Genomic DNA, 27,209 nt, shown 5'->3' on the forward strand with positions numbered 1-27,209 from the left:
GTGAGAAGCATTTGAAAGTCCTGGAGTGGCCTAGCCAGTCTCCAGACCTCAACCCCATAGAAAATCTGTGGCGGGAGTTGAAAGTCCGTGTTGCTCGGCGACAGCCCCAAAACATCACTGCTCTCGAGAAGATCTGCATGGAGGAATGGGCCAAAATACCAGCTACTGTGTGTGCAAACCTGGTAAAGACCTATAGTAAACGTTTGACCTCTGTTATTGCTAACAAAGGTTATGTTACAAAGTATTGAGTTGTATTTTTGTTACTGACCAAATAGTTATTTTCCACCCTGATTTACGAATAAATTCTTTACAAATCCTACCATGTGGATTCATGGATTTTTTTTTCACATTCTGTCTCTCACAGTTGAAGTGTACCTCTGGTGCAAATTACTGACCTCTGTCATCATTTTAGGTGGGGGAACTTGCACAATCGGTGGCTGACTAAATACTTTTTTGCCCCACTGTATATTTAACTAAAAGCAGCATTTCCAATTTCTTTGAGCTTGTGTATGACGTTTATCTGCAGTTGTTGAAGTTGTAAAATGAGAAATTTGTCTTGTGTGTGGCAAATGTATGTTGACATGTCAGCGGTCAGTGCTGTCTGCATCATGTTCAAACTTATCTTATTGTCACTTAGTGGAAAGATGCTCTACACAGTTCAAAACACTGAAGCTTCTGAAGCCCCTCCTACTCTGAGACAAACCCGCCGAGGAATAACACTCTGGTTACAAGCAACTCAGGGAAACGTGAAAGTGGAGACACTAGTGAAAAATTATAAATCACATCAGCAGTAATGATCCAGTTAGGTCAATTAGAGGTCACCAACATCAGTTTTGAGTCACTGTGCAACTTTACCAAAAACAATGTTGGAGTTTGTGCTGGTTTCCTCTCAAGGTGAATCAGTAGAGACATGTTTAGCCACATAATATTTTTAAACACTTGGCTGTCTAGAAAGCTGACTGTCTATTGGGCAATTATAAGGACAAACAGCATCCACCCCACTTTGGGCGGAGCAGTTCTCCAGTCACAACCTGGCCAAATGTATTAAGTCCCCAAAATGTGACTATCGGGAGTTGAGACCAGGAAGCAGCGCTGCAGTCTTATACTCTCTCTAGTTATAAAACAGCTAATGGGTCATGTTGTCCATTTTAAAGGTACAGCACTGATACTGCTTTGAATCATATCTATTCAACAGATTCAAATTTGTTTATGTAACTGGGGAGTCCTCTTCACACGTCAGGTGAATCATAGAGATTACAAGGTTCTGTGCTGGGACCAGTTTTTATTACAATGCAGATGATACCCAGCTTTATCCATCCAAAATTAAAATTAATTAGAACCAAGAATGTCTTACAGACATAAAGTCCTGGATGATTTCTCATTTCTTGCTTCTAAATTCAAATAAAACTGATGTTATTGTACCCTGACCCTCAGAAGTTTTAGAAGTATGGTGCCTAACCAGATATTTACTCCGAATGGCATTACTTTGGACTACAGTAACACTGGGAGGAATCATGGAGTCCTTTTGGGCCAGGATGACCTTCAATGCGTGTAGTAAACACATGCAGTAGTGTGAAAAAGCGTTTGAGCCCTTCATGATTTGTTATTTGCATTTGCACAGTATCCATAAAAACTGGAAACATTCTGTCTTGGAGTGGAAAAGGTAGTTCATGCATTTATTAATTATAGACAGGACTATTACTAAAAGCTCCCTGAAAGGCCTTCAGCTAATCTAGAACAGCGGTCCCCAACCCCCGGGCCACAGACCGGTATCGGTCCGTGAGTTCTTTGGTGCCAGGCCGTGAGAGTTCAGGCTTGGGTGTGAAATTTATGGTTTTCAGGGTTTTTATCGTTAACTCGGTTTCCCTGGGTCTTTTCCCGTGTTGTAGTTGTGTGTCTTATTTTGAAAGAAATATTTACTGCCTCCGTCTTCCCGCTCCACCACAATCAACCACACATGCAAGACTAGGGGTGCAGGTGTTTCACCAGGGTGCAGGAGAGGCACTCCCCCTCTGTCCCCTTCTGGCCGCCTGTGCCTCAATTTTATTCCGAAACCTAGACATCCACATGGGGGGGGGGGGGGGGGGGGGGGGGGGTGCACGTTATACAGCGTCCAGAGGATGGTCTGTGTATTCAAACCCATCTCTGGCACTGGTGCCCTACCCTCAATTTTAAATGCTGAGGGTTTTCGGGAGGAGCCGTGCTGCTCTCTGGCAGGAAGCACCATGCCCTCCTGTGTTTTAAATGCACTTTAGAACAGCACGCAGCAACACTACATATGAGCGGGTGGAGGGGGGTTGGGGTTCCTCACTCACCCCCGTTCTCTGTTAACCGTCGGGAGGTGTTGGCCGTCCGATTGGGTTCTGGGATGTGGGGCCTCCCTGCTACTGCAGATACGGCGGCGGTCTGCTTGCCTCCACCCAGGGAAAAGGGTTACATCTCCTGGGTCTAGGTGTGGTTTCCCCCTCTGGGGGCTAGGGTACCTGGACCTGGGGTATAAAGTATGTTTGGGGAGTGTGATTGTGTGTACAGTGTCTATTTGTGTCTTTCTCCACATCGGGTGATTGTCGAGTATTTGTATATGTGTGCATGAGGGTTGGAATGCACGTTTGTCTGTGTGCGCCTGTTCGTCTGTGTCTATGTGTCAGGTCGGGTCTTAGACTCCACCTCTCTGGGAACATCTCAGGCCCTCCGAGGTATGAGGGCTTATCTCCCCACCACACTCCCTGCCGGTGGCGGATGCCCTCAGACGTCAGTGCGTTGGTGGTTCTTGGTGTCTGGGGCTGGGGCTGGGTGGTCATGTATGTACAAGCTCACTCCAGGTGGCTGCTTGGCAGCACCTGGCGCCTGTGATTCAACTGGGCCCTGGGGGGTGGGGGGCCCTCTGGTCTCTGGGCCTAGGGCTCGGTCCTCTCTGGCACAGCTGGCTGCTGGCAGAGCCCACAGGCACGTCACTGCAACCCCCTCTGGCCTCTGCTCCGTGGCTGCTGGGTGACCCCTCATCTGGGGCTCTCCTCAGCTCTTCCCAGGAGGGTGGCACGGTTGCCCCCCTGGTGGTCCTCCTTGGGTTGTCATACTCTGGGGCCTCTGGATGTCTGGGGCCTGGATCTCTTTCATACCTGCTTCATGCCCTGGGGGACGGGGCTATAGCTCCCCACACTCCCTAGCATATCGTTACATGGAGAAACCTTTTGAATACAAGTGCTCTCATCCACACAGGTGTACACACGGGTGTTCACAGACACAAACTACACCCTTCTTGGCTGCTACCTCAAAGCACATTGTGTATAGCAACACAATGACAGGAAAGTTTTAGCATCTTTTTGACAGCATTGACTGCTGAAGAGAAACACATGCTTGTTAACACACATTTGTGCATTCGCATAAATAGGACGGTGAAAACAGGAAATAACTCCCAAACTGACATTTCTGATTATACATATTCAACAATAATTACACTTTGGACAGGAACCAAACAAAGAAACAAATTCAGATGAGTGATCAGTTAATAACTATGCGCAATATAAACTTATTAACATTATGTTAATGTTTATGTCATATTACTCAGTGGAAACCAATGAATGCAAAATGGCTGCATTTAAATGTTCTAATCTGAAAGAGTTGCCTGATGAAAATCCCATTATTTCTACAAATGGGTAAATGTTTTTCATTTTCAGACAAATGAGGATAAACTACTTTCATATCTATTTATAGCCTATACACATATTAATGGATATTGGACTCACTTGTTGTAGACACTAATTTTTCTGCAAAAATGAATTTGGATGTTTTAAAAGCCGTTCATCATGGTGAAGGCACTGGTCAGAATTTTATTGCTGGGGTTTTAAAAACTCAGTTTAACTGTACTCTATCCCCACTCGCAGCAGTCATATGAATCTTGCCAAGTTTATTCTGACAAGTGAAAAATTAAAAATCTTAAACACCAGACTTGTTGGGAAATTGGCTTCCTAAATTGTAAAGCCTTCCAGTCTACAAGTGATAACATGCCTTATCAATCCTAACCATACGTGGAATTGGGGATCTCTGGGAGCCGTTCCCTATGAAAACAAACACCTTGTACAAATGCTGACGGAGATGTTGTGTGAAAAAATAATTACCATATTGTGTCCCAGTACTTGCATTCATTGTTTCACTGATTATTCCTGTATGAAAATGCTCACTGAATTTTGTCTAGAACAGTTAGCAAGGATAAGCTGCATCATGCTAAGTCCGTCTACCTGGATCTGATAAAACTGCCCTATTAGGCTCCATCTTTCCACTCATTTCTGTACACAGCTAAGCAGAGTTGATTTTGTTAACTGTTAGCTATCAGTTGGGTAAAGAATGGAGAGAATTTGTTAATTAAAAAACACAATAAAAGGAATATTTAAATGTTAGCCTGTTAGCATTAAAATGCTATGTTTTGTACTGTATCGCAAAACTATTAACATATAATTGTAAAATGAATTTGTTCACATTGTGATCCTGCTGTAGGACGACTAAACATACTTACATTTAAGAAGGATGCCTAATTCAGTTCATTGTTCTGTGACTGTGACGCTGTGTAAGACCAAGAAAGTATTCTATGGAGCACTGGGGCCTTTGTGGTAACAATTAACCAAGCGGCAGCCTATGAACCCAAACTTGAAGTCCAAACAACTGCTGCTGCTCCAGCTGAGCCTGGGACCAAAGGTTGGTCAGTTCACATATTTATAGATAGTCTGCATAATGAGGGTAAGAAGTTTTGCTTCATGAGGTCACAGAGACATTTCCTCTTAATGCAGTATTCTGATTGTCTACAGTAAATGTGAGCGTTTTCTCCAAATATGAATAAATTTAAAAAAGGACATTGTATGCATTGACAAAGTAAAACCTATTTAAAAATAACATTTATACTGTTTTGATGTTTGTAAATTGCATCCGTATCATAACTTTCTGTTCCAACGCTGTTATAGGCGTTTCATTTTTGTAAAAAAAATTCTAAATAGCAACATGTTGCCAAATATATTCACTGCTGCAATAATATATCTTTGAAAACCACGATATAGATGTTTTTTTTATCAGTACATTGACCTGTGCTAAATTTTCTTATTCTTAGCTTTATCATTAGGAATAGTTTGTTTTTAATTCTCAACTATAAGGGTGTGTTTGAATAATAATATTACTACAGTACTCACTAGTCAGACTCCCGTGAGTCTGAATCATATATCTTTTTTTAGTTTTTGTTTTTTCAGGTTGAAATTAATAAAACTCCACACTTCCTCCAGTAATTTCAAATTAAAAGGGGGTCTAGGATGTGATGGATTGTGCCCTGTGAGGTGTTTGGAGACTGTTAAGATAAAAAAAAAAAAAGCTGTATAATTTATAAGGCAGAATAAATGATTGAAAAAGGAAAGTGACTAGAAATAATTAATGATTTTAACGGTATTAAAAATAGAGAAAAGAAATCCAAAGCAGAAACACGATGGATAATGTTGAAGACATGGATGACCTTTTCACTTGCAAGTGGCTTAAGCAGCAATATTACAATTAGAGTTTGTTTTTAAAATAAAATACACACCTGAAAGAAGAAGAAAGAACTTAATCTAAGCTTCAAATATAAAGGACTTGTTCATTCTGCAGATGAGGTGAATTAAGGCCACTGACAGAGGTTTTACAGTAATCCACATGAACACAAAAGGAATGCAAAGTGAATACATAATACTGGCAAACAAGAAAACAAATATGACAGATTAAAAGCAGTAACAGGTTTCATGAAAACAAAAACAACCCATCTGTCACAGCTTTGGATTTGAACAAATTGTGATGCTCTGTGCACAAAACATGACATAAATATGTTTTTCCACCTTTAGTGATTACATGTACTGTGCACCTGAAGGAGGTCAAGATCTTTATCAGTTATGAACCTTTGAACTTTGTTTAAATTCATATGTTTGACCAAAGCGTTTAGCGAACCACAACATAATCATGTGAAAATGTGTTCCATACAACAGATCCTGATTCATCATCGCGGCAGGTGCTGCACTTTTTACCATTTGCAGATGGCATCATTTCTCAGAGGCAGAGCTGCACAGACGACAGAAATAACCTCACTGGCTGATCCTCAGTAGAAAAGCAGAGGTTCCAAGCACAGCATAAGAACTGATCCTTTTCTATTTCTTTAATATTTTAATATGCAGTTTATAGTAATTGTGCTTTTCTCACATTAGCCCACGATTTAATTAATAGAGGTTATACATATTTATTGAGGGTATTAATCATATTTGCCTTCTGTATCATTAACTTAAACAGTAATTCAGGTAAACAAGGAGGTAGACATATTTATTATTATTCAGATTCCTGGCCTTCTTGCCTCTTACACTGACAAAAACAATGCGACTCAGTTACAGCTCTTGGTGTTCGTCTGACTCAATCAGGATTTAGAATTCACTATTTAAACTTTAGAAGTTTAAAATATCTAGGACGCTAGCCAGCTTGACCCTCTTTGATCATGAATTCAGTGATCATGAATCAATGCCCTCCCTATTTCTGTTCATACCAGCTCATGAGGTTACAACTGCCTTGGCTGCAGATATCTCTGTCTTAAAGGTGTCAGCAGTGTGTGCCAAGTCAAACGCAACCTCTCTCACTCCCATGTCATCAGATGTGTGGTCCTTTGCTGTAGTGTTCCCTGAGATTGTAGGTCTGATAGCACATAGAGATGTCACAAACCCCTGGAAGTCCTGGGCTACCCCTTTTGCCAGGATCTCCCGGGGGGCCCGGTTTGCCTGGGATTCCCTGGTTGCCCGGCTGGCCAATCCCATCAAAGCCACGGGGACCCTGAATCCCTGGAGGGAAAAGAAAAGATTGAAATAAGAACCACCTCTGTACTTAGCCTAATTTAGGTCAGTGATAATTGAATTAGGAAGTTCAAGTCAGTTAGATCATAGGTTTACAAAATAATGCAACAACTCCACAGTGGTATTATGACACAGTGGGTGGGAACAACAAAAACTCAGCCACAAAGTGGTCAACCACATAAAATGACAGAGTGGGGTCAGCAGATAGAAGAGCCTTATAAACGTACTTAAATGTACATTTATAAGTGTACATAAATGTACACTATATTAAAATTAAGAATGGGATATCATTCAAGTTCATTTTCGTGGTATATTTGTGGCATTTATTAAACATCCACACTACTTAGAGCTTTCACACATTTTCCAGAACTCTCAGGTAAAGTTCCTGGCATAGGTGAATAATAGAGGGTAGTACCAGTGTGGAGGTTATGGGATTGTAAAAGCAGTTAATAGGTTAATATGTGCACAATGAAACATACCTTGGTGTCCAGGTGGTCCTGGTGGTCCCTGGTCTCCATCTCCTTTTCTGCCTTTCAACCCTCTGGGTCCCATGTCACCTGGGGATATGATAGGTCTGTGTTTAAAAACTAACATTAGATTCAGACTGAGAGCTTCGGGAACAAAAATGCCATGTTTTCTGTAAATTTGAGTTTTGGGGACATTTTACGTCTGTTTTCCATGCAAACAATAACTTCCCATGCTGAAAAAGGAAACGATACCAAAAGGTTCAGTGGCTCTCCTTGCAACTAGAGGCTGACTCCAAAAGTGAGGTCGCAGTGGGAGATATTCGTATACCGTACTGTGAAAAACGATTTGCGCCCTTCCCAGTTTTAAAAAGCTAAACTTTCTGAAATCTTTCCATCATGTTTTGTCTGACATAAAACTAACACAACATATCAGAAAAACAGCATATGAGTCGAGTCCAATATGGTGGCAGGAGTTTAATGGTCGGGTCGGCTGAATGACTGTGACATGTTGAACCCACAGGTACTGCAGCCAGTTAAGGCACTGGCTCAGATGGTGGTGATGGTCGCAAATGAGCGGCAGCTGGACACCCAGGCTAAGTGACAGACATGGGTGCTGGAGAACCTGGTTGCTCAGTCTGGGGCTACTTCATCGCCTCCTGCTCTGGTGGTGGTGCTACACCAAACAGGAAGGCAGATGACCCCCAGTCCTTCCTGGAGGTGTTTCAGGCTATGGCGGTGGGCTGCCTGCCATCTCACACAGGCCCAGAGAGCCTTGGCGTGACAGTATGTTTAAGGCCCTATTGGTTACCTGAGCACAAAAGACAAATTACTCATAGGGCTGAAAGAGTCACACAGTGCACGGTCCATAGTTCCTGTGGTAGAAAAAAAAGAGTCTATAGGATTCTGTATTGACTATCGCAAGGTGAACGAGGTGTCACAGTTTGATCTTTATCCCGAGGTGGTTCTCACTCCCGACGTGTAACATACCGACAACTTGTCACATCCCGAGGCGTCCCATGGGAACGCGAAAGGTGGCCGTTCCCATGATACACGGCGGATTGTGAATGACATCGAATACAATGACACTCCCGCAGTAATACACGCTCCAGCCATGTATTCCAGCCCTAACCCTAACCTTATCCCTAATCTTAACCACCACCTTAATCGTGTTAGATGGTGTTTTCCAAAGCGATTTAAGTAAAATAAACCTACATGTGTAGATTCATTCCAAACAGTTCTCATGTTTCCTCGTTTTTCCAAACTCGTAATATAGGAAATGGACTGATTCTTATTCTTTTCTACTCTCCCGGAGTCGTCAAAGTGCTCTATAAAAAAGCCATGATCACCCAATCACACTTTCTCTGAACTTACTGCTTTTTCTAACTGCACTCACACTCCAATGGATGCATCGGAGAACTGGGGCTTAGTATCTTGCACAAGGATACTTGACATGCAGATTGGAGGAGCCAGGGATTGAACCACCAACCTTCCGACGCTTTGGGAGTGAGAACGTTTTGTTATCCTATATCCCGGGTCAAGGAGTTCCTGGATTGGTTAGGCATAGCTCGCTTTTTTAATCACACTGCATTTAACAAAGGGCTACTGGCAGATTCAGATGTGTGCAGAGTTCAGACGAAAAATGCCTTCTCCACTCAGTATGGTTTGTGATACATAAATAAACTTAAAATGAATTAAACTATTACTGACAGTTGTACAATTACAGTGGGGCAAAAAAGTATTTAGTCAGCCACCGATTGTGCAAGTTCCCCCACCTAAAATGATGACAGAGGTCAGTAATTTGCACCAGAGGTACACTTCAACTGTGAGAGACAGAATGTGAAAGAAAAATCCATGAATCCACATGGTAGGATTTGTAAAGAATTTATTCGTAAATCAGGGTGGAAAATAAGTATTTGGTCAATAACAAAAATACAACTCAATACTTTGTAACATAACCTTTGTTGGCAATAACAGAGGTCAAACGTTTACTATAGGTCTTTACCAGGTTTGCACACACAGTAGCTGGTATTTTGGCCCATTCCTCCATGCAGATCTTCTCGAGAGCAGTGATGTTTTGGGGCTGTCGCCGAGCAACACGGACTTTCAACTCCCGCCACAGATTTTCTATGGGGTTGAGGTCTGGAGACTGGCTAGGCCACTCCAGGACTTTCAAATGCTTCTTACTCCTTTGTTGCCCGGGCGGTGTGTTTTGGATCATTGTCATGTTGGAAGACCCAGCCTCGTTTCATCTTCAAAGTTCTCACTGATGGAAGGAGGTTTTGGCTCAAAATCTCACGATACATGGCCCCATTCATTCTGTCCTTAACACGGATCAGTCGTCCTGTCCCCTTGGCAGAAAAACAGCCCCATAGCATGATGTTTCCACCCCCATGCTTCACAGTAGGTATGGTGTTCTTGGGATGCAACTCAGTATTCTTCTTCCTCCAAACACGACGAGTTGAGTTTATACCAAAAAGTTCTACTTTGGTTTCATCTGACCACATGACATTCTCCCAATCCTCTGCTGTATCATCCATGTGCTCTCTGGCAAACTTCAGACGGGCCTGGACATGCACTGGCTTCAGCAGCGGAACACGTCTGGCACTGCGGGATTTGATTCCCTGCCGTTGTAGTGTGTTACTGATGGTGACCTTTGTTACTTTGGTCCCAGCTCTCTGCAGGTCATTCACCAGGTCCCCCCGTGTGGTTCTGGGATCTTTGCTCACCGTTCTCATGATCATTTTGACCCCACGGGATGAGATCTTGCGTGGAGCCCCAGATCGAGGGAGATTATCAGTGGTCTTGTATGTCTTCCATTTTCTGATGATTGCTCCTAGGGCTGCTCGATTATGGCAAAAATGATAATCACGATTATTTTCACTGAAATTGAGATCACGATTATTTGACGATATTTATTTAACCCTTTAAGACCTACTATAGAACCAAGTCCAACAGAGCTTATATTATTTTTTTTTACATGCTGTAGTGCCATTTGTGGGAGCATTTCAAGTTGCTATACATCAATACAACTGTTATAGCCCATATTTTAATAATATGTATGCATTAAGTGCATAGTAATTACATAAATTGCAAAAAAGTGCAATAAACTACAAAAAAAATTGAAAATCGCTTTTGTTTTGTTTACATATATTTCTACTTGGAGAAATTTAAGAGGCTTATCCCTCAAAACTTTAAATACAATAAAGTTGCAAAAAATAGTTTACAACAACAGGAAATTTATTTTGAGTGTCTTCATAGTTTTATTTTGGAGATACAGCAATTTTTATATACTGCAGGAAAAACAAAAAACAATCCTATGATGCAGATTTGCAAAGAAAACAGCAGGTGCATCATTTCACTGTGGGAAGTGTTACGAACAGCTGATCGGATCACAAAGCGTGTTTCTGGAATATTATGTTTTTGTTCCTGCAAGCGCTTTTTATGCAATTTTTGCAAAGCTATATGTGGAACGAAACCGTGACCGAGGACAAGCTGATGGCATCAGATGTAAGTACAACTCCTCCGGTTTCATATGCAAAACAAATTATTGTGCTAGCTTACACGGTTCAGGTTCTACAGGGATTTAACAATAGTTACACAAAACGGAGCGTGCTGCTCTGACCGGCTTTAAAGGGTTAACAATGACTTTAAAAAAATAATATAAAATAGTGTGCAACACCACTGAAGTTTTTTTTTTTTTTAAACTCTCTTTTCAACCAACGGCAGTCACTCTCCAAATAACTTCTGCTTAGCTTTCCGAGCTTCCCTCGGGTCCTCTTAATCAGCGGTCTCCAACCTTTTTTGCACCACGGACGGTTTATGCCCGACAATATTTTCACGGACCGGCCTTTAAGGTGTCGCGGATAAATTAGGGAGGGGCTAATAATCGGCTCAGTCATTTTTAATGATCGTTGAAAGCCCAGATCGTAATCGTGATTAAAATTCGATTAATTGAGCAGCCCTAATTGCTCCCACAGTTGATTTTTTTACACCAAGCTGCTTGCCTATTGTAGATTCACTCTTCCCAGTCTGGTGCAGGTCTACAATACTTTTCCTGGTGTCCTTCGAAAGCTCTTTGGTCTTGGCCATGGCGGAGTTTGGAGTCTGACTGTTTGAGGCTGTGGACAGGTGTCTTTTATACAGATGATGAGTTCAAACAGGTGCCATTCATACAGGTAATGAGTGGGGGACAGAAAAGCTTCTTACAGAGGACGTTACAGGTCTGTGAGAGCCAGAGATTTTCCTTGTTTGAGGTGACCAAATACTTATTTTCCACCCTAATTTACGAATAAATTCTTTACAAATCCTACCATGTGGATTCATGGATTTTTTTTTCACATTCTGTCTCTCACAGTTGAAGTGTACCTCTGGTACAAATTACTGACCTCTGTCATCATTTTAGGTGGGGGAACTTGCACAATTGGTGGCTGACTAAATACTTTTTTGCCCCACTGTACCTGTACACTGGATATGTGCACATCCAGGGCACAGAATTATTCAGTGTCTTCCCTTAATGTTCTCAACCAGCTCCTCCAAAGTCGCTGCATGGCTGGCCTAACAAGTTAAAATGCTACACAGCAGTGGAGTGGTATCTTCCACAGCTGATTAGCCACTCTCTGTGTTGAAGTGGTGATAAATCACAGACAGCTCGCTGAGATGGGTGTGGAGCATTTGTTGTCTTTTGCTCTGCTGACTTTCACTGATGTTCGCTTGTTTAATGATCTTGTTTTATGGGGTACAGTGAACATCAACACATCCAATTTGTTCATCATTGACACTGTTTTGATTTTAACTGTTGATGAAAGCGGTCGTAAATTTTGTCCCATCGCTTCTTTGTGATGCTGTGTTGTTACTTATTGCCTTGTTTTCATCAGAGTGAAGAGCCAGAATGGAGCTTTTTGTCACAGTGGAGCAGATATAACACTGGTGAGAGGAAGCTTTGTGTACAGACAACATAAACCTGTCTGAAGGTACTGGTTCATAACTTTAAGAAACTGTGTCATATCAAACCTTTGAGGCCTGCGGGGCCCTGTATTCCAGGAGGTCCTGGGTAACCAGGAGCGCCATTTCTGCCAGGGTAGCCTGGAGTTCCCATGGAGCCTTTGGGTCCCGGTGCTCCTGGCTCACCTGGAGGACCCTTCACACCCTGGCAGGGTTCACACCTAGAGTGAGGAGTCAGGCTCTGTAGCAATGCTGGCAGCTGGTCTGTAGGGCACAGCCACAACATGAGAAGAATCTGCTTTTGTTACACACTTTAACAATACACTGTATTTTGCGCACTATAAGGCGCACTTAAAATCCTTTAATTTTCTCAAAAATTGACCGTCCGCCTTATGTATGAATTCTGGTTGTGCCATGCTGTAAAATGGCACCTGTTAAGAGACATGCTTACGAAGCGGATTTCAAACTCAAGGCTGTCAGTCGCGCAGTAGAACACGGGAATAGAGCAGCTGCAGAGAATTCAACATTAATGAATCTATGGTACAGAAGTGGAGCAAGCACGAAGAATGAGCTGAGTCAAGTTTGACTTATCTGACTGTTTTGTTTTGCTTAATGCGTCTTATAATCTACAGCATGTAATTGCCAGCTTTAGACTCGTAGTTGCAGTTATTCAGTCTTATAATATGAATCTATAGGCAGTCTCTGTATTTTTTAGGTTTGTACTAAAAGCTTAGCCCAAAACAGCAGACAGACAGGACTGTGAGCAGCAGTTAAAAAGCCTGATAGTACAGACAACATAAGACTTTATTCAGACAACATGCTGAATTGTCTTAATTTTGCATTTTTGAAATGGCCACTAAGAGACAAAAAGCCATATGACCCTACAGAAGTCAGCAAAATACTGAAATACTAATTTCGTTACACTGAATCCAACATTAAACCAGTTCTGAAACCTTTGGTTGTTGTAAGAGGCAGAAAAGAACATTATTCAGCTCGTGTCCATGAGTGTATGCTTTCACAGCCACATCCACGCCTCATTTGTCACATCCAGTTTCAAAACACTGAGATGGCAACATTGGAAATGTCATCTCAAGGCTTCAGAACAGGACTTTACAAACCAGCAGGTGACAGTACAGTATCCATCTTTTATTTTATCTATGGGTGGGAAAAAAGGAGCTGTGAGAAAAAAACATTCACTGGATTCTTCTTTACGTCAAAGGCTAAAAACAGGAAGGAGGTGATTTATCACGACTAACACGTTCATTCTGAGTTTAAGACTGTCTTTTACAAAACAACTGCACTTAAACTAGACTAAGCCCATTCGCCAATTTACTGCAACAAGTGGATATGGATGAAAAGCTATTGTGTGAAATGCATGTTTGAGACAACTGCGGCTTTGGTTTTTGCACCGCAGAGTGATGTGAACACAAACAAATACTTACTACGCAGAACATCAGTGCAGAGCTTTACGAGATGTTCGTCTGAGGGAGGCTTACCCTGGAACACACAATTACACTTTGATTCAGCTGAAGCCACTCTGGGACTTGGAAAACATGCTCTGGCTCGTGCCTGCAGATTTAGAGGATCTTCTCAATGCTCAGTTCTCCATCTTCATGTAGCTCACACACACTGACAGCAGTGTCACAGTAACTCCCAACCCTGACCTCTCCAGGTGTGGCAGGAAAGTGTCCTTTCTCCAGCATTTTTCAGTCCTTTTTTATTCTCACTGCTATGGTTGTTAACATCAGATAAGAAAGGAGGCACACTTACAGGTTTGCCAGGATATCCCGGTTGGCCTGGTTGGCCCGGTTGGCCTGGCGACCCATCCTGTCCGGGAAATCCCCTGGGACCAATGACACCCATGTGGCCCATGTCACCCTTCTTTCCATCGGGTCCTCTGGGGCCCGTATCACCTGTCACTCCTTTCTGAAGCAGCAACAAAAGAGCACAAAAAAGTCACACTCTAAAGAGAGAAACAGTAAAACTGATCTGCAATTACTGACTGCTAAACACTTTTTCTTAACACTCCTAACAACTGCATAAGCAGATAAATAATACGAAGGCTTGTTGGAAGGTTGTGTAATAGGTAATAACAGTGAACTACCTGGGATACTGTTACCTGTGTCAAACACAGGTTTGTCCTCATTCAAAAGCCTTTCTCTTGTAATGTAAGAATTTAAAACATCGTAGCATATCAACATTGGTGTTAGCTCGGCAGTCAGACACTGCAAACTCATCCTCAATCTCAAATCATTTTTGGGGCGTCCATGAGTGACACGCAAGGTCTCTTTTGAGCTGTTCCAGCAATAGTGAGGTGGGTATCCCAACTTGCCACATGTACACATAGAATGAGATTTTTTGATTTTTTTAACATTCACGGTGCTGTGAGAAGACATTTGAACCAAAACCACAATAGTTCAATAGCACTGGTGCTCTGTCATCCTTCATTCCTCTCTGCCTTGCTCCATTCAGTCCAATATTGCAGCAGCCGGTCTACGAAATCTTTGATACACCAGTGGCTCTGACAAAAACAGCAGCATTTGACACCCTGGGTGTGAAAACATGTTAATACAGCAACTTTCATCCACATGGCTCGGACATACAGCTTTTCCCTCAGTCTTCTGACATCTGCTATACCAGGGTGTAATAAAACCTTTACAGCTTTCTTAGTTTAGATCAAGTCAGTTGGAAACAATAAAAGTTTCCAACGCTAGCTAGCTGAACAGCTAGCTAGCTGAAACTGATCGAATCTGGTATTTCAACTGACAGAATTTGTGACAAATACAAATGCTTTGTCAGTCAAGAGAAACTAGTTTCTGTAAACCTGCCTAAGAACAAGTACAATGACTTTATAGGCTGCTGTTGTTGTCAACCTGCAGGTGTGCCACGCACGGGCGAAAGGTTTGGCAGATATAGGTGTAGGGCAATGACAGTCTTAAAGGAGCTTTAGTAAACAGTGAATAACAGTGAAGCTTTGCATATCTGCTTTTCTAATGATCAAAAAGCAGATATGTTTTGATGTCCTACAAATGGCAGCGACTGAGGGAAGTTGTATCTCCTTAAATTGTGATTCTGCAGACAGTAGAGTAAGTGTTTGATTTGCAGATGTGTGCATCTTAGGGAAAGAGTGCTTTTGTGATGTATATTTCTGCCCGGGGGCCCAGATTTCCACAGGCCTGAAGGTACTGGCTCTGTAAGTCTTTTATAGCAGCCATGCAGGCTTGACAGGCCTTCTCACTGTGGTGCAGAATAAGACAGAATGGATTATATCTAATACCGCAAAGTCTCGACAAACCTCTCCTTTCCATCCCCTGGGTCCCACTTCGCCCTGACGGAAGAAGAAAAGAGAGTGGGGAGGGAGGGGAGGACGAGAGGAGGGGAAAATAGAGAAAGACAGTTAGAAACTTCTGCTTACATCAAAGACAGTATGTCAGAGAAACTACATGAGCTGCTCTGCATTGCTGATGCAGAACTGCTCTTTTCTGTCAAACCGATGACTTAGATTGGTTATTGTAATGCATTTTATAAAGATTTTTCCCCACCTCTTTCTCTTTGTTGTAATGTGATGAAAATGTGGATTTCTTAGCCCCTAAAAACACGATCCAGTGGTAACCACAGTTCTATAAAGCTTCTACACTGCTGAATTACAGATAGGTTGGTATGTTCCATTTTCCATGAAATGCTTCCCTTTTTGCTCCAGACTTCCTCTTTCTTTCATGACCAGGTAATTGATTTCAATCATTTTAGGAAAGAAACTCTAAGAAACCTTACTAAAGCCATAATGCCAGGGGCTTACAGCACAATCTGCCAAAGGAACTTTCTCAATCACCCGCACTGCTGATGTAACAGGAAGAAAATCAATGTGAAATTAAGGTCAAAAACCCTACAGACATCCACTCAAAGACTCGAGAATGCATCCAGCAGTGCGACACTGTTGGTGTTGGGAAATGTTCATGCATGTTCAGTAGCCGTTTCTGTTTCTGCTCAAACTGCAGCTCTTTGTTGCTTTCTATTCAAGTCACTGTGTGGATGCACTTCACACAAAAACTGAGCTTTCCAGTCAAAGGACTCACAGCTTTTGTGGTTTCAGTTTTACAGAATTCAAGAGTTTCAGTTACCCTTCTTTGTCATTGGTCATCAATCAGTGTCCACAAGTGTTTCATCATTTTTTAGGTTAATAATATAGACCAAACACACAAATCCATAAAGCTAATATGAACAGCCTTGCAAGACCTTGCAGCTTACACTTCGTAGAATAATTAAAGAGCCTTCAATTGAATTATTCAATGAATTAATGAATAAACAGCCCATGTCTTGTGTTGTTAAAATTTAGTCTAGACGGAAGGTCTTGTTTTACGTAGGGAATGTTTATTGTAGCATGGATAGAAGTTTAGAAAGACAGGATTGAAAACTGCAAAAAATAACCCCTAACCCAACATCTTTAATTACCCTACATGTTGAGCAATGTAAAATGTTCAGCTCGGGAGACTCAACGTCCACTACAGCAGTTACTCAACTCAGCAAACTAAGGTTAATGTGTTCAGGTTCCAGAAATTCTCAGCAGAATTAACCCCGTGGCTATCACAAAAACCACATACAAATGTACACACATAAATATTGTGTAATTCTGTGTAATTATGGTTGCAAAAACCACCTCTGTGCATTTGTATTTTGACTTGAATCAATGCTCCAAACAAAGCTATTGAGAAATCTGACAGATAGCATTATTACTATTGTTTATTTTCTGTTGCAGTAACATCATGTGTGTGTGTGTGTGTGTGTGTGTGTGTGTGTGTGTGTGTGTGTGTGTGTGTGTGTGTGTGTGTGTGTGTGTGTGTAGGGTCTTACTAAAGAATTATAATTATGGATTTAGAGTCATTCCAAGTAAAGAGCCAGTGCTGTCAAGAGGGATAAAGGTTTTTAAGTTTGCTGCTTTGTTACTTTACCTCATTGGTCTCTAAAAGCTTCCTCATAAATGCTAGCACTGAATGTACGCAGTTAACTCCACAGACTGTGTGTGAAAGGTATTGTAGCCACCATGATGCCACCTGTTGGAGCATCAGTGATGGATTTTTGGACGTCACCAGCTAACACTAGCAAGCTAATTTAGCAAGCTGTAGCCATAAAGTGCATGGGTGCAATACAGACATAATAAGGGTCAGTAACAGACTAATCAATGACATAGTATGTTGCACAAGAAACATCCCTTAGGTACCAAAGTGACAGCTTCATCACTTCCTCTTGGGAAACAGGGGCACACCCGCCCTTGTTCCCTCGAACTACAATCATATTCATTTTAGCCAGCAGGAATTAGGAAGTGTGTCTGAAGACAAAAATATCAAATTCATTTCAGAGGTGACACGCTTGTGATTCACCGCTGATGCATTTAGCCTAGAGTGCACATCACATGGAGGCTGGGCTATTCTCGACACTAAGGAATTACAGAGTGTGAACATTAAGCTGCATGCTGAGACATTCATGTGTCTCCAGTGTCGCACGCATAACCACACAGCCGTGGCTCAGTGTGATGCAACATGGCTGCTGCAGTGCACACACCTCCAAGTTTACTGTCAAATCCTTGTCTTGGAACGTGAGGGGCAATGCCTCAGGGATCAATACCTACTGATAAACACTTCAATTACATAGATTAGGTGGAAACATTCTGATTTTTATGTTTTCTTATTGTGTTTATTGACATTCATTAAAGATGATAATTGCAATGTGGAAAACATGCTAGTTCTATTATACTGCCCTGCTTCTCTAATCTCATTTCACCTTGTTGCCAGGAACAATCATCTGCCAACAGCTTGAAAATACTCCCCAACTACAACAATTCCATCTATTCAGCATTAGCAGTTGTTCTGTCTCTGCAGCTGTTTCTTGCCTCTCTCTGATGGATAACGGAGTGTTTCACAATTACATCTAATAGATTTCTTCTTATAGTAAATATCATGTAGAGCTCCTATTGTTTGTTTATTACAAACAATACTTTACATGGCTCACAGTCAGTTCTGCGTTCCACCCAGGAGTGGTTCTTCAGCTCCTGTATCTAGCGAGCTTATCACTAGCAGGCCTTCCTCCATGTCACGATAAGAACAACAAAGTAGCTAAATTATATTTATCTGCTTCAGGTTCCACATGCTGATATTACTCATGTTATTAGTAATACTTCTGCTTTTTCTTCTTTGACAAGTCACAGCTGCCAAAGCAAGTATGTGAACAAGCTATCTTGGTAATTAGTGACTTGTTTACATATACGTCAATATAAATTCACACGTTATTTTTGCTTGTGTGTTTTTTAAAGATATATTTGTACATGTCGTTCTACATCTGCGGAGCATTTTACACAGAAACAAATGAACCTGAGAGAAAATAGCTGCTAACGGAGCAACGAGAGGTTTCTCCTTGTATGACTGATGTTATTAGACATAGATAAAATATCATTAATTTTACCTCCCTGAGCAAATCAATCATGGTGTTGTGTGAGCTAAAGTTATTAGACTGAGCTGTAAAATGTGTCTTTTTATTGCACTTCCAGCAGTCCTAGAGCTGCTGTCTGTCTCTCTAATCATCACCTTCAGATTTGTTCGCCAGTTCACGCCATCGAAACCTGTAAACTGACCATTGATTTTCAGTTAAACGTCTGTATTTCAGCCTATTCTGACACGGTGTCTCCTCTGGGCCCTCCTCGCTGTTGCCAAGAATCTGAACTGTGGCACTGTGATCCTCAATAATGTGGATCTTAGCTTGAGCCTGAACAACGAAGCTGGCTGGGGCTTTGCCACGAGGGCCCCTGGAGTTTGTCTCCAGGGTCACTTATCAAGGCATATTAACTCAGCTTAGTCACCTCTCTCTGAGTGGCTGTTGAATATGTGCTTCCAGACTAGATTTTATGATTCTTTGTGTAAAGCACTGTTGCTGTTTTACTCCCCTCTTTTTCTTTTCGGTGTTACTGTGTTTTTAATGTACTGTTTTCTTTTAGCAGAAATCCATATAACACTGCTCTTACAGAGGCTTTTTAAGGTGCTTTATAAGATCACAATCAGGCAGTAAGTAACTCATGATGAGCATGAATGTTGTGATAATTCTCATTCTCACCCACTGTCGTGGTCTCTTAAAAAAATATTTAGAGTTTGGTGGCTTGTTGGTGGCCAAATCAAACAATTCAAAAATCCAAAAACAATTTCAAACCTTTGCACCCAATTGTTGTTTTCAGCAGCCACTAAGCATGTATGCTGTGCAATCATTCCACCGTTTGAACAGTACAAAGAAAGCCTACAGTTACAGTCACATTCACGATGGATGTGTGCAAACGTTTGACCTGATCTGTAAGGACTGTAATGACTTTGGGAGAATTTCTCTGAGGGCTCCAGTTTATTAGCTACAGATAGCTAAAGAAAAGAAATTCTAACAAGATACTGGTTTGGTCAAATTTCATCAATTCTCTATTTTTCCCCAACCTAAACTAGTTTAAAGTAACCTCATGATGTAAGCCTAAATTAGCTCCGTGTAAGTCCCATCCCTGTGTCCTTGTGGGGACATTTGGTTCAAGTAACTGTGCACACACACACAAGAAACACACATTTTGAACACAGTGTTTGAAAACATAAGCTCCGCTGCCACCCAGTGGAAGCAGAAGGATTCTACACTCACCGACACGCCGGGACTCCCGAGATCTCCGTCTCTGCCTCGCTCCCCCTGCAAAAGAGATACCTCATCATTGACTGGAGGATTGTGTGAATTTGTTTGCATGTGTGTGGGGCTGAATGTGTGTATGCACTGGTGTGTGCCTGTTAATGTCTTCATTTTATATGTGTGTGTGTGAGAGAGGGACAGGGGGAGTGGAGAAAAGGTCATGATTACCACTAGCAGCCAATAAGGGAAAGCCAGAGTGAGAAGGGATAAGAATTGGCTGCTGGTGACCTTTAACAAACCTGACTTTTTTTTATCTCATTTGTGTGGTTTTCCAACCACATCCTGCAGCAGAGGAAGCACCCAGAGGAGCTTTCTCTGTTCCTCTGGGCCATCACTCTGTCTGCCATTAGTGCATGTAAAAGCAACCAGTGCAGACAACAGTGGCTGCAGCAAAGCTGAGGTTTTATATTAAAGATCAGCTTACATTAGACGTCTTTGGCCTCTTACACTTGCTCTAAGAAACTGGAGCTACTTAAATATACTACATACTCACTGCAGTCCAATGCAGTCATATTAGTGAAGTAATCGCTTGAATAGTTGCTGCAAACATCTTTGTCCGCTGTGTCATCCTGTCAGAACAGGGTGTTCAAAATGTTCTTATTAAAATTAGAAGAACTGAGGAAAATCTACCAGTTAAAGCCTGTATCAGAGAACACTCAGTACTCATGCTATTTAAAAAAGTGATAATTAGTTAACAAGCAAAAGCTCTGCTGTAAAATAATGTCAAATAGATCATCTGTAACACTATATCTGATTGTCCTGCAGGTTCAAAATAAATTAAATTAGATGATGTCCACCTCTGTAAACCTCTGATGTCCACCTGTGTAAACCTCTGATGTCCACCTGTGTACCTGTGTAAACCTCTGATGTCTACCTGTGTAAACCTCTGATGTCCACCTGTGTAAACCTCTGATGTCCACCTGTGTAAACCTCTGATGTCCACCTGTGTACCTGTGTAAACCTCTGATGTCTACCTGTGTAAACCTCTGATGTCCACCTGTGTAAACCTCTGATGTCCACCTGTGTAAACCTCTGATGTCTACCTGTGTAAACCTCTGATGTCCACCTGTGTAAACCTCTGATGTCTACCTGTGTAAACCTCTGATGTCCACCTTTGTAAACCTCTGATGTCCACCTGTGTAAACCTCTGATGTCCACCTGTGTACCTGTGTAAACCTCTGATGTCCACCTGTGTAAACCTCTGATGTCTACCTCTGTAAACCTCTAATGTCTACCTGTGTAAACCTCTGATGTCTACCTGTGTAAACCTCTGATGTCTACCTGTGTAAACCTCTGATGTCCACCTGTGTAAACCTCTGATGTCTACCTGTGTAAACCTCTGATGTCCACCTGTGTAAACCTCTGATGTCCACCTGTGTAAACCTCTGATGTCCACCTGTGTACCTGTGTAAACCTCTGATGTCCACCTGTGTAAACCTCTGATGTCCACCTGTGTAAACCTCTAATGTCTACCTGTGTAAACCTCTGATGTCTACCTGTGTAAACCTCTGATGTCTACCTGTGTAAACCTCTGATGTCTACCTGTGTAAACCTCTGATGTCCACCTGTGTAAACCTCTGATGTCTACCTGTGTAAACCTCTGATGTCCACCTGTGTAAACCTCTGATGTCCACCTCTGTAAACCTCTAATGTCTACCTGTGTAAACCTCTGATGTCTACCTGTGTAAACCTCTGATGTCTACCTGTGTAAACCTCTGATGTCCACCTGTGTAAACCTCTGATGTCCACCTCTGTAAACCTCTAATGTCTACCTGTGTAAACCTCTGATGTCCACCTGTGTAAACCTCTGATGTCTACCTGTGTAAACCTCTGATGTCCACCTCTGTAAACCTCTGATGTCCACCTGTGTAAACCTCTGATGTCCACCTCTGTAAACCTCTGATGTCCACCTCTGTAAACCTCTAATGTCCACCTCTGTAAACCTCTAATGTCCACCTCTGTAAACCTCTAATGTCTACCTGTGTAAACCTCTGATGTCTACCTGTGTAAACCTCTGATGTCCACCTCTGTAAACCTCTGATGTCCACCTGTGTAAACCTCTGATGTCTACCTGTGTAAACCTCTGATGTCCACCTCTGTAAACCTCTAATGTCTACCTGTGTAAACCTCTGATGTCCACCTCTGTAAACCTCTAATGTCTACCTGTGTAAACCTCTGATGTCTACCTGTGTAAACCTCTGATGTCTACCTGTGTAAACCTCTGATGTCCACCTCTGTAAACCTCTGATGTCCACCTGTGTAAACCTCTGATGTCTCTGATTTCCTTGTCCTCTACTGCTCAGTGGGTAAACTGTTGTTTCTCTCCATAACAGTGTAAAGTCCTGACCCTGGTATGCAGCACCAGCTGTTTTCATCTGACATGATGCCACATAAGTAAAGCTGGAGATGTACCGCCGATTAACCAATCACGGGACTCAATGAGAGGTCAGGACCACTGACCAAAAACCTGACATTCCCCTTCCCAGGAACAACAGTATCACAACTGTTTGTTGTTCCCACTTCACGGCGATATACCACGCCACAAACAAACACATGAAACCATTGTGCTAAAATCTTTTTTTCAAAACTGGTTTTATCATAATGCTAATGCTGTAGCCAGTGAGCTGTCGGTGTAACCTTTGGCTTTTCTCTAGTTTCATGTTTCTGGCCCCGTCTGCAGAAGCAGAAGGCAGAGCGTCGCTCTCTTTGCTTTTATATTCATGTCATTGTTGTTTAACATTTATTAGCTGAAACTTTGACTTCACATTCACATATTTGAATACTGCCCCTGGGTATTTAAGTTTGCTAAAAACTATGTTGTTATGAAACAGAATGATTAACAGGGTACCTCACTTTTTCTAGATATTTTAATAACCCCGCTGCTTCATGAATTAGCATGGCACATGTGTTTTTGTTGAAAATGATTCAGAAACATACCTCTAGGCTAACGGTTGTTTGGCCCTAGAACACGATCGATGGAGCGCTGCATCACTAATGCTGTTCTTTAGTTAAGCTAAACCTACTTGTGCTGAGATGGAGCTTAGAGTCTGTGGAGTCATGATGGATCGTATGTTCTCATGAAGCTGGTTAGTTTGGATGTGATTCCACACTGTGAATGAGTGTCGGGAAGAAAAGCCACCGACCGTACCTGTGCTCCTTTGGACCCAGGTTCACCTCTCTCCCCCTGATGACACAACACTGAGTGTTAGAGCACGCCCACGTTACACTGTGGCGACAGCGCGAAGACTTAACCAGAGAGAAACAACATGTCCTGTGGATTGCACACTGCGCATCAAACACAGCCGTATGTTCTGGATCAGGGCTGTTTATTGTGTCTTTATGTGTCTGGGCATCTGCTTTTGAAGTGTGAAGGACAACCTTCAGCACCATTAAAATTAATCATGCCATCTAAGCACAGTATGAATAATACATCAACAAGCATGTATTATGTTACGCTGTCAACATTTCCACAATACAGCTTGTAAATCATGTAAGCTCCTGACAGTTAGAGCCATAAATCATTCATCAAGTGCTGCCTCTGCTGCCTTTTCAAGACTTCATTATGGACAAATAAACCATGTTTTTTTGTATGTAATTACACGAGTTGACTCTCACCTTATGACCTTTGAACCCTGGCAGACCCATGGCCCCTGGCAGCCCTGGAACGCCTGGTTCTCCACTTGATCCCTGAGAGGGTGAACATTTCAGTGATGTGGGAGAAAAGAAAAGATGCAGAGAATGTAAACCAGGTCTGTGATTGTTTGGTGTCCAGCACAGAGCCGACACATTAAAGCCAGGATCTTTGGAACGTGGTCAATAAATACCTCGGGCTCCAGATAATCATCAGCGTAGGTAAACGTGACTTATAAAGATATCTGAGCGAAGACATTTCAAGTGTTCCTTTGCTTGTGAAATTATCATTTCTAAAATGCTGAAGCAAATTGTGCTTTGAAGGATGACACCTTGGAAATAACAAAGGTACCTGTAATTAAGCAGCAAAGACAACTTGGGTTCTTTTTTTAAACGGTTGACATTTGTGGGCGTAATTCTTCAGTAACATGTTGCTTAACGAACAAGCGACATAAAAAGTGCTGCTGTCACTCAGCAGGAAGATCCAGGCTGGTGAAATAAGTACGAGCTGACAGCAGGAATGTGGGTTCATGCTGAATTATCAGACTGTCACCTTTATGTAGGCTGGAACTGCTGGAACTGGGGGATTGTGCAAATATCGTCATGTTTGCTGTATCTTTGTGTTAGGCAAACACAGATGAAACTTCACTTTATGTTGCTATTGTGTTTGAACCTCAAACACCGAATGCTTAGGTTTAGGATTAGGAAGCAAAACTACTTGGTCAGGTTTGCTTCATGCTTCAAAAACACAAATATATTATAAACATTTTCTTGTGAGTAGATTGGCCTGTTAAGTCCACAATGCAACAAGCAAAGCATGGACATGTGGATTGAGCCCTTGGTTAAAAAAAACTGGTGAAGTCGATGTCTTGTTTTAATAATATATTAATGAACTGAATTCATTTCAACACTAAACTATTCATAGACATGTGAGACGTAATCTGATGAAGTAATAAATACATTTAGCATTATTGTACAATTTTGAGTCCACTTGTGCCGCAGGACCCACCAAAGCACATTGGAGGCCTGAATATCAGGCAGTGTGTTAATGTTTATACTTGTGCAGATCAACAGACGTCTCATCTATCATCACGTTTTTGTATTTAATCTCAGCAGGAGTCTGCAGAACAGGTCATGGGGACATGTCAAAATAAGAAAACAACAAAAAGTGTTAATAGACCCAACAGCGACTAAAAAAACAGAAACATAATAGAAAATGCTTAAAATGGCCTTTTTAGCAACGCTAAGAATGACGTTATATGGCAGTGCTTAACAGAGTTACTAGACCACCTGTCATAAAAACATTCAAGAAACCCCAAATATATTAGAAGAAAAAAAGAATTGTTTAAAACTGAAAATGATATTATTTATTAGGCAAATAACAAAATGAAACCAGTAAGCAGTCCTTATTTTCATATAATAACCATAAAAGTTCATATTTTACATGCCTTCCTTTGGCCTTGATAATAGCTGTCATTACTGCTGGCAGCGTTTTTTGGACTTTCGATAGTATCGTTTATTATTAAGGTCCAAATAGTTCCAGGCTGTTCCCGGACGCTGGCTTGTTTGCTATCTTTGAATCCATTGCATCTCAAATCTGTGGATTCAAGTCACACTTCCATTTCCAGTGTTCCTTTTTACTGGTCAAATAGTCTTTGGAAAGCTTTGAAGTACGCTTGAGGTCATTGTCTTTTTGGTATATGTACCATGACCTTCAGTTTGAGACTAGGGCTACGTCCACACGTACACGGGTATTTTTGAAAATGGAGATTTTCCGTTTTCGTTTTAAAAAATAATCCCGTCCACACGTAAAGGCAGAAATGAAGGAAAACGCTGCTATGAACATGCCAAAGCAGCAGGTGGCGCTATATTCCTAACCGTGCAGAAATGTTGGCCAATCAGAAGTCTAGAAGCCTCGGTGGGAAATAGTAAACAAAGATGGGGCATAGAAGCAGAACCAGTCGTCTGTGTGGAGGGACAGTAACTGTGTGTATATGTAAGCATTTAAACACTGCAGAGATTACAAGTAACAGTAACAGTATTGTAGAAATTCATTTCACCGAAACAATAACGTGGCGCACAGTGTGACGTCAAAAAAGGCGTACACCTTTGACGCTGCGTTTTCTCCGTTTTCTCCGTTTTCCTCGTCCACACGTAAATGCAAAAACAGAGTTTTCAAAAATATCCACCCTGGCAGGCGTTTTTAAAAATCTCCGTTTTCAGTGAGCGAAGACGCCGTTTACGTGTGGACGAAAGGTGCAAACGCATAGAAAAATCGGCGTTTTCAAAAACACCTGGGTACGTGTGGACGTAGCCTAGGAGGGCATGCCATGATGCACTGAGATGCTGTGTTGGACCTTCTGGTTCATTATACCTTCAGTTTTCACTCATTTGCTCTCACTGTTTACATAAACGGCTTTTTTGTCGACATAAGCGCAACACAAAGGTAGCCCCCCACTCACCGTCAGGCCTGGTGGACCAACAGGACCAACCACTCCTGGATCTCCACAGCTCCCCTAAATGAAACACACACAACATCCGTCTGAGCGTACTGCTGAGGGTCATCTGTTACCCACATTCTCAGCTCTGATGCAGTTTTTGAAGATCAAGACAGGCACAAGGGTCATGGAGGGCACATCAGTGCATGGCTGCTATTTGCATTCATATAGCTGCACATGCTGCAAAGGAGATGAGTGAAGGTGAATATAAATCACACAGCACAGTGATTCATCACAATCCTCTCAGCCAGTCCCATTACTGTTCTCGTCCCTGTTAACCAGCTGTGCTAATCAGAGTAGCACATCACAAAAGTGTCTGACTAAATTTAGAGGACAGAGAGCTTTTCCAAGCACCAGTGCTGTCAGTGCCAATGTGGGAATTTGAGTATTACAAACACTGTGCTGCTTGCAAGCACTATTTTAATGCTGCAGCTGGTCGATATGGAGTTGATTGCGCTTACTTTTATGCCGTCTTCAATCGCAGAACTGAATTAGCTGAAAGAGGTTTTATGTGCTGCACCTTCTGTTTGGAAGCTTCACCAAGCAAAACTACAAAAGTTGCTTCCTTTTTAGGAGCCTTGTGTTTTCTTAAGGATACAATGTGCATAATTTATATGACTACATTTTCACATTCACTTCACATTGTCATCCTATATTTAAAGAAATAGAGAGAAGCGTGATATTCAAACCTTTCTCAGAATCTTACAGTTTCCTGGTCATGTTTGTGCTGAAAATGTTAATGTATAAGAGGTGTGTGCTGTAGGCATCTACAGTGGCTAACAATAACACTAGCTAACACTAATATTGCTTTCCCATTGCACCTCTACTATAGTAAACACTGCCACAACTGTGCTTGAGTACAGCACAGTAACAAATGAACTCAGTCATCTGTTTAGCTTGATTGATGAATTTAAACTTAATCTTAGACCTCGCGGTCACATCCACTGGTTTCAAGCAGAACAGTGATTTGGTTATAGTCGTCTAAGCGTTCACACGGTCACACTGTGACGAGTGAGAGACGGCTCAGACTTGTGCTGTTTGGCAGGGATTTCAAATAAAATTAAATCTTTAAGTTAACGTGTAAAAGTTCCTCTCAAGGATCAGTTACTACTTTAGAAACATGGCAGCACAACATATCT

The 27,209-nt window shown here is 41.9% G+C and overlaps 1 protein-coding gene across 1 annotated transcript in view; it reads right to left on the bottom strand.

Annotated features, from left to right (window-relative positions):
• Positions 1–2,098: 2,098 nt before the first annotated feature.
• LOC308385898 (uncharacterized protein) overlaps positions 2,099–27,209 on the bottom strand; it is an 86,061-nt gene continuing 60,950 nt past the window's right edge. Inside the window, exons 23-32 of the mRNA XM_080865091.1 lie at positions 26,035–26,088; positions 23,558–23,629; positions 23,091–23,126; positions 19,901–19,945; positions 15,543–15,575; positions 14,018–14,173; positions 13,690–13,744; positions 12,317–12,511; positions 7,319–7,396; positions 2,099–6,827 (exon numbers count right to left, since the gene is read on the bottom strand). Of these exons, the coding sequence (XP_080721217.1) occupies positions 6,640–6,827; positions 7,319–7,396; positions 12,317–12,511; positions 13,690–13,744; positions 14,018–14,173; positions 15,543–15,575; positions 19,901–19,945; positions 23,091–23,126; positions 23,558–23,629; positions 26,035–26,088 (912 nt within the window). The 3' untranslated portion in view covers positions 2,099–6,639. The remainder of the gene's footprint in view (positions 6,828–7,318; positions 7,397–12,316; positions 12,512–13,689; positions 13,745–14,017; positions 14,174–15,542; positions 15,576–19,900; positions 19,946–23,090; positions 23,127–23,557; positions 23,630–26,034; positions 26,089–27,209) is intronic.

The sequence above is a fragment of the Rhamphochromis sp. 'chilingali' genome (genome assembly GCF_963969265.1).
Source record: "Rhamphochromis sp. 'chilingali' genome assembly, chromosome: 18".
Taxonomy (NCBI): domain Eukaryota; kingdom Metazoa; phylum Chordata; class Actinopteri; order Cichliformes; family Cichlidae; genus Rhamphochromis; species Rhamphochromis sp. 'chilingali'.